General features: G+C 47.4%; 1 protein-coding gene across 1 annotated transcript in view; it reads right to left on the bottom strand.

Moving 5' to 3' along the window:
• Positions 1-220: 220 nt before the first annotated feature.
• LOC112222801 (zinc finger protein ZFPM2-like) overlaps positions 221-8,542 on the bottom strand; it is a 167,398-nt gene continuing 159,076 nt past the window's right edge. Inside the window, exons 6-8 of the mRNA XM_042304788.1 lie at positions 5,326-5,532; positions 4,348-4,572; positions 221-3,811 (exon numbers count right to left, since the gene is read on the bottom strand). Of these exons, the coding sequence (XP_042160722.1) occupies positions 1,260-3,811; positions 4,348-4,572; positions 5,326-5,532 (2,984 nt within the window). The 3' untranslated portion in view covers positions 221-1,259. The remainder of the gene's footprint in view (positions 3,812-4,347; positions 4,573-5,325; positions 5,533-8,542) is intronic.

Raw genomic sequence — 8,542 nt, 5'->3', positions numbered from 1 at the left:
GAATGTAAAGGTGACGATGTAAAAGGAATTCCCCATTGAGCCGACACATGCAGTGATTGCAGTCTCCTCTAAAGTGGGAACATTGACTTTAAATTTGATTCTCGCTGTAAAGCTGAATTTACGTGATGTGGATTGAACAGAACACTCTCCCTTATATCTAATGTACACATCCACTACACTGGTGTTGTAGCTTTGAAAGAAAAGACCAAACATCATTGGATTATCCTGAGGATTTCAGTTTAATTATGACACCACATCAAAATAAAAATTATTTCCAACAGTTCTGGAACTTTATTCCATCCATATACATGCATAGCAACAACGTTTTTTTTAAGAAACTTTTTTTCTCCCATAATTAGGACAATGGAATGATTATTTTACATCAGTGTCCCCTTGCCAACCAACTTCCCAACCCAGTTTGTCCATCATCAACAGCAATAAATGTAATTCTTGTACAATTTTTTCCCCCTCAAATATATGCAGTCCCCCTCATAATACTGCTTTCAGTAATGTTCCCTCATTTACAAAGTATTGCATCGACAGCAAATTCTAGAAAGGGAGACCAAAGTGTAGTTCAGCAAACAGAAATATGAGTACTGTACAAGAATGTTGCCATCCTCCTGAAAACATCCACGTCTGAGTTGAAGAAAAGAGACAGGGACACAGCCACATACGTATGCTAAGCCAAGTGTATGCCAAAACAGAAGATGCAGCTGGATTGTACCTGGCTATCCCACCAAAGGGTTAAGGCCAAGAATCCGAGTCATGAATAGCAAAGCTGCAAATGACATTTAGGCATATACAAAAACTGTTACAGCAAATAAGAATAGACAAGTGCTTCAGTAGCTATTTTGTGTCTAAAATGCATCTCATTTGTATTCTATCGTTTCATTGAGCCTACATTACAGTGTAAACAATATGTGTGCTACACAAGAATGACTATACAATAACATTACAAACAACTCTGATATAAATTTCATTTGAATTTTAAATTAAGATCACTACTATTAATACTGATTGTAAAATAAATAAATGTGAAAGTGGCACCAATATTACTCTGGATTCATTTTTTATTTTTTTATATTTTTTAACCAATGATTTGCAATGAGGTGTTAAAATGATGAAAGAAGAAGCCTCTCTTGATTGTCCACAAGCAGCGTTTAGAACTGCGTGAGTGATGCATTATTCCAGACACGACAGTGTACCCAAACAGAAAAAAGGGGAGTGGGAAGGGACAGGAAAACTAAACAGGAACTAGTTCATTTCACATGCTCCGCAGCATGTGACGAACAGTAAAACTTCTTATGGGTAATAAAGTTTGATAGGTTGTTGAATTGGATGTCACAGAGACGGCAGTACTTCCCGCTGCCCGGAGCCTGGGACGACCCATTCACACCCTTTGTCACCGTGGGCACTGTCTCCTCGGTCGGAGACTTGGACGTGGGTGACACGTTCTCGTTGGAGTCGGACGGGTTCTCCGCGCCCCACGTGGGTGAGGGGTGGCCGTCTTGCTGCTGGGGATTGTGGGATTGGTTATCCTGGTTGGGTGGGACGGGCCCCGATCCCGAGCGCTCCTCTGGCTTGTGACCGCCGTTGACTATCACCATGCCCCTGTTTTTGGGCAGCAGGGGCAGTGGCTCTTTGCTGGGGAGTGGGCAGCCGTTGGCAGCAGGCTGCTCTCTCCCCGTCTCTGGTCCCCCTCCATTAGTGCTCTGCTCCTGCTCGCTGCTCACCTCTCTCTCGCCCTGCATGACCAGCCCGCCGGCCACGTAATCGGTCGGCTTTATCCCGAAGTAGGGCGAAATTTGCTCGGCACCTTTCATCTTCTTTATTGCGCCGGGATAAAGGCAGTGGGGCAGAAACATGTTCTCGTCTTTAGTCGGGATGAGCTGAGCCTCGCTGAAGGGCTTGAGACCCGGCACTGGGCCCATGTGAGGGGGGAACATTCCACCCCCATTCTGCACAATCATTTTATCGTTGCCGTTCTTCTCACATGGGCTCTTATCGTAGGCGTCATCAGGATTACTGCCTTCACTCTTCACCACGTCTGGGAACATGGCCTCACCACCGTGCTGCTGGGAGGCTGTGGCTGTTGTCACAGGGCAAAAGTTCTGTTTATGCGCAAGGTAGTTCTCCACTTTGTTAAAACTGATCTTACACACTGTACATTCGTGATAGTCTAACAGTCTTTTGGGGGAGTTTGGCGATGTCTTGTCATTGGGGATTGGCGAGCACTTTTTGCTGAGATCGATGGGTGCGTCCAGCTCCTGCTGGTCCATAGTGGCATTACTGTTGGGGGCCATGATAGACTTGGTGACGGTGAGGGAAGCCTCCAGGTGTTTGGGGACCATCCCTGGGAAGACGTCACAGCGAGGGTGAAAGCGGTCGGCCAGGCTCTCCACCGCCTCCTGCGAGGTACAGGGGTTCGCCATAGGAGGGACCCCCAGGAACCCTGGCTGCCCAATGGAGGGTCCTCTCGGGTCCTGGTCTGGGAGACACATCTCGTACATCTTCCTACGCTTGCGGGTCCTCATGGTCCTCTGCATGGAGGGAACCTTGTTGGCGGACATGCGTTTCATGGGGGGGTCGTGACGCGTAGCACAATAGTACTGCTTGTGGACCATGTAGGTCTCGTGGCGGCTAAAGGTGATATTGCAGGCCGCACAGGAAGTCTGGTTAGGGTCGTTGACATCAGTCTCCACCAGAGGCGTGTTGGTAGGGCTCTTCCCCTCCACCGCCTGCTGCTTCCCGTTCGGCCTCTCCTCCATCCCGGTCGGGGTGGTGGAGACCTTCTTCACCTGCCCTGGGAGCTCCTTCTCTGGGCCTGGGCCTTTCACTGCCCCTCCTGCATTGATCATGTCCAGAACACTCTGAGAGTTGACTGACAAACAGGCCGACTGCATCAGGTGGCTGTCGGTGACCTCAGACGGGTGGCATCCGGCGAGCATACTGACTGAGCTGTGGCCGCTGTTGGGGCTCACGGCCTTGTCTGAGATGCTGGAGAAGTCAGGTGACTTGGTCATGTGCTGCCAACGACTGTTACAGTAGTGCTTTTTGTGGACCAGGTAGTTTTCCAGGTTGTTGAAGGTGATATTGCATTCGAAACACGTGGCCCCTTTGGGGATGAGGGGGCTGTAGATCACCGGAGGGTAGACCGTGTTCCCTCCGTGGCGTAGCCTCCGGTGCACCAGCTCTGACATTTTAGCCAGAATCTCAGAAGCCTGCGGGACGACAGAAATGTCCTGGGAGAAAGCGAACTGGGACAGGAAGGGCCCCATGGGGTAGGTGGGGCCCATGTTATGCTGAACAGGAGAGGAGGCCAAGCGGGGGCTGGAGGGCTCAGACTTGATCCGGGTGTAGGAGAAGCTGGCCTTACTGCCCGGATGGCCTCCGTCCCCCTTCAACCCTGACAGCATGGGCTTTTTCTCAGCCTTCTCCAGCTCGCTGTCGATGGTGGCGTCCTTGCTGAGGGATCCTTTGGGACTCTGGAGGGCTTCCTTCCGGTTGGCCAGCTCGACGCGGGCCGCCGCCTGCTGCAGGGCTTCCTCCGCCCCCCTGGGGGAGTGCTCGCTGTCGCTCTCCCTGTGAAGTTTGCTGCCACCACCGTGGCCATGGTGGCTGTGCAAGTCCTGATGCTGCAAGAGTTCCCTGTGGTTCTGAAAGCTGATATGGCAGTGATTGCATCTGAAGGCGGCCTGTGACAGGTGAGAGAGGATGTGATGTTGGAACGTAATAAGAGAATCCGCCGTGTAGTTACAGATTGTGCATTTCAAGCTGGTGCCAGGGGGGAGCGTCTCTTCCATTTTGACACCTGTTAGGGAGATAAAAGGACACTGTTGAGATTCTTCGTCTCCTTCCCACTCTGCCTTAACGTTAACTACGGCTACGATCAAAACCTGATGCATTATGCCAAGCTTACTCCCAACCATCCTGATTTTTGGTTGGGCTGAAAGCTAAACTGTCAACTGCTTAAGCTGACAGGGGGATGTGTATATTTATGGCGCTAAGAGCAGTAGTTCACTTTTCCAATTATTTTACCTGACTAATGTGAAACTGACAGTGTCTTAATGTCAAGCAATACTTTTCATTACAAAACCGGATACTAAAATGACTGACAAATATTAAAGGTATACTGTTCTGTACTACTCAACGTGATTAAATAATACATCGGATTACCTTTAATGATAAGCACATCTCATGTCAACATCACTCAATGGTGAGATACTTACAACTAAATGAAAGCTCAAATAAATCTACATTTCGTCTACTTTACAGTACTTTACTAGTATTACTACAGTAGAAGCTCAACTACTATACAAATAGTACTAGCAGGACATCTGTACTCACCGCTGTGCGTGTTCAGGTGCATTTCCAGGGCCCTGGCGCTGGTGAAGCTCTTGTTGCACTGTGGGAAGGGGCAGATGCTGGGTGTCTGGTGGAGTCCGTTGTCGTTCTCCTCCCCTTGGCTCTCTGGCTCCCTCTGCCTGCCACTGCAGTAGTACATCAGGTGGGCCTGCAGGTTCCTCTCACTGCGGTACCAGATCCCACACGCCTTACATGGGAAGATGTCCTCTGGAGAGAGAGAGAGAGTAAAACACAGGGTAGAGCGTCAGGGTACAACATCAGGGTAGAGCGTCAGGGTACAACGTCAGGGTAGAGCGTCAGGGTACAACGTCAGGGTAGAACATCAGGGTACAATGTCAGGGTAGAACGTCAGTGTACGTTTCGTGCGCACACAACAACACGCGCACGTATGCACGTACAACACACGCACGTTTCTTTCTCTTTATAGCTCTGATTTGATACCCAAAGCCAGGCAAAAACCCTGTAATACCCAAGCCTGTGATAGGACTGTGTCGATACCACTAGGTTGATGCCCTTTCTCAAGGGCAACTGAAACACTGGACCATCTGCCTGCAGCAGAGCAGCCTCCCTGTCGAGCTGAACCCAGATAGCCCTTATTAAGTAAACAAATGCACTATTTGCATGAAGCTTGTATTTTGCAATTAACAGGTTAGTGGGAGGCTCGCCTGTGTTTATGTGAACCCAAACAGAAGGTCGACAGCTCTTATCTCAAAACGCTCTGAACACAGACTCATCTGGGTTAATCTACAGCCCATAGACGGATGGACAGACAGACATTTAGGGCTATGTCCAAAACGGCACCCTATTCCCTATATAGTGCAATACCTTTGTCCAGAGTCTGCACCCTCTTTCCTATAGTGCATTACTTAAAGTTTTGGCCTAAAGTAGTGGACTACATTTCAAACACAGCCCTAGGTGAGACTACAGTACAGACTAGCCATGAAGTGTATTGTAACTCACTGTTGACGATGGCGGTGGGCAGAATGGAGGCCATGGCGGCCTGCTGAGGCAGGAGCTGGATGGTGTCCAGCAGTCTAGCCGGGTACATCCCCTCGCTCAGAGACATGTGGTTGATGGCCTGTAGACGGGAGTCAAAGTCCACGGCGAACGCCACTAGCTCCTCGCCCCCCATGATGTTCTTAGTGGTGGTACACCACAGCTGGCCACCTGGAACAGACAGAAGGGGAAGATGCTGAAAAATATTGTTTTTATCCTGTGTGACTGTTGGTAGAGCATGGTAGTGTTAGCCTGTGTAGCTTAGTTGATGGGTTCAATTCCCACTGGGGACAGTATTATATTATTATTTCACCCTATAGGTGACTCCAAACTCTGGAGTTCAGAGGGTATGGAATTCCATCCAGAGGGACATGTTATAAGGACTTAGTAATAATGACTATATAATGACTAAAGTGTGAAATCACAATGTCATACTTTGGTTAAAGTATCAGTAAGAAATGTCATACTCAGTGGGGTAAATTGTAGTAGGTCTATGCATTGGAGCTATACTGTATACTTCAGTAATATAGCATAACCTCAAACAGATCCTCTACACACTATTAGATGTTTGTGTTTAGGGATGAAACATCCCAGTGAAATCTTCTGAACATATTCATTAAGTTAGGATGAGAGACTGGAAGGGGAGGAAGGGGTAGAGGAAGGTTTTTAACTTAGATAATATTTATCTCCTGCACATGACAGGCTTTTCAGCTGCACTTCATTTTCCTTTGAAGAGATTAAAGTTTTTAATATGACTATTTACAAAAATCTGGCTGGGGCGATAACAACAACGATGATACGCTCACGCTAAATGGCAGAATTAGGACATTGTTTCAGAGAAAAGCTGGACAATTAATTAGGGCACTCTGTTAGCTTTCAAAGATGTGCAAACACTCCGACAGAGCAGCGTCAGGATGAGAGAGGACCTGTAATTTGAGTCCAGCTGTTGTGGAAATAAGGGGTGTTGCAGAAGAGAGGGGAGAGGTATGAAGGGTAGAACAGAAGACTAACTGCACCCCACTCATAGTTCCATCCTCCTTTAGAGAGACACTGATTACAAATGTTTACACAAAATGTATAAATCACTGGTTTTAAAGGTCAGTGTAGACAGGGTTGAGGTTTTCAAGTGAGGCTCTCCCAACCCAGGGAGGAAAACTGAAGAGTATCTGCTGTAGTTACTATGAAATGACATGATGGAATGATTGTTATGAAGCCTAACTTCCACACCAATCTGAGGATGTATCACTCCTCTCTGGTACACCTTCCACGGCATTCCACCTCCCACCTGACGCTGGTCATAACCTCGCTACTCTCATGAACACATTTCCCAACCTTTTCATTACATTTATGTCAAACAGCACTATTAAACACTATTATAGAAATGAGTCAGAGGAGTGAAGCAAGACGTAGTAAAATATGCCATCTTTTAAAGTCCCATTTCTGTGTGCAAGGAAAGCTCTCTGTGTGTGTGTGTGTGTGTGTGTGTGTGTGTGTGTGTGTGTGTGTGTGTGTGTGTGTGTGTGTGTGTGTGTGTGTGTGTGTGTGTCCGTGTGTGTCCGTGTGTGTCCGTGTGTGTCCGTGTGTGTGTGAGTGGCAGGCAGCACTAGCTCCTTTAAAGAACAGTGCCTATCTGCTGGCCAATCTCCCGTGATGAGAGACACACTTCAGGTCCCTCCACTTGAGCGCTGGTTTTGATTCTCTCTCACCACACACAGCTTGGAGAGGCCCTTTGAATTTTTATCTCCTAATTAAAGTAACAAAACTCCACTACCGTCAGACAGAGTTACCATCAAGGTAGATACTAACTGCCAGCGAGCAGCCACAATGGGGGCAGGTGGGGGGCAGATCGTCACTACTCACCATCAAAAGTTTAAATTGGTAGAGATTCCACTTCTCAGGTTCTCGGTTAACAAAGAGAACGGAGAAAAACACCCTGATACTGAACTCACGACAGACTTACATTTTCACTGTCTTTGAAAACAATTTCAGTTAAAGATGCTCTGAATTACTGCAAGCCTTCCACTGCTAATTGCTAATGACTGTTAGTACTAAACAAAAATAAAATTCACCTATGAAATATGCACAGCAATGTGACTCCTTCAGCCAGCCACACTACAGACACCCATCTGTCATCTGTGAGAATGCTGGGGTTGGTGTTCTTAAACACAGAATACTGACTCAGACAGAATCATTCCTGCCTCAGAGGAGACCTCCACCACCAAACTCAGGTGGAGGCTTAGTCCCAAATGACACCCTATTCCCAAATTAGCACACTATTTTGACCAGAGCTATGGGCCGTGGACACAAGTAGTGCTCTAAATGGGGAATAGGGTGGCATTTGGGAAATACACATAGATGGAGGCTCAGGAGATCCCCTGAGATCCACTGAGATGTTGCTCTCAGGGCATCACTGTACACCACAGTTCTTGCTCTCCCAAGCTTGGTCTTGATGGAGAACCAAATTATTTGTTCTAGGCCAGCACTGACACACACAAATGTGCACCCCTTTGGGTTCCTAGGACAAGGATTGGGAAACACCTCTTACTGTACAGAGAGAGGGGCAGCAAAGGCAAATCATTTTGTGAATAGTTCATGAAAGTTTATCTGTATCATACTGGCCGCTTTTTGCCAATTTTGAAAGTGCACAGCCCACAAGTAAAACTGGGGAAAAGGCTAAAAGGTAGCAGCTTGTGTGATTTGCACTGTTTTGCCTGTTAGCGAGCTAGCTCTCTGCAATGAGCTGCCTGCCTGGCTTTGTGCAGTGGCCAATGCAGTTGGAATGAACGCTATTGTGCTGAATCCTCCTGCAGAGCACCTGATAAAAGAATAAAGAACTATGACATATTCTAAAAACAATAGAGGAATTAAGGAGAGACAATAGGCCAGCTGCTTCATTAAAACAATAAAAAAAACGCATCCTGTACCTAGTCCAGATAATTAAAAACACTGCTTTGCTTTCTCCATTCCCTCTCCCCCTCTATCTCTCCCCCTCTCTCTCTCTCTCTCTCCCCTCTCTCTCTCTCTCTCTCTCTCTCTCTCTCTCTCTCTCTCTCTCTCTCTCTATATATATATATATATCCTCTCTCTCTCCTCTCTCTCTCTATTCTATCTCTATCCCCTCTCTCCTCTCTCTCTCTCCCCTTCTCTCTCTCTCCCCCTTCTCTCTCTCTCTCTCTCTCTC

Source organism: Oncorhynchus tshawytscha, linkage group LG23, assembly GCF_018296145.1.
Source record: "Oncorhynchus tshawytscha isolate Ot180627B linkage group LG23, Otsh_v2.0, whole genome shotgun sequence".
Lineage (NCBI taxonomy): Eukaryota > Metazoa > Chordata > Actinopteri > Salmoniformes > Salmonidae > Oncorhynchus > Oncorhynchus tshawytscha.
Note: the sequence above shows the minus strand (reverse complement) of the source record. Positions and strands in the feature narration are given on the sequence as shown.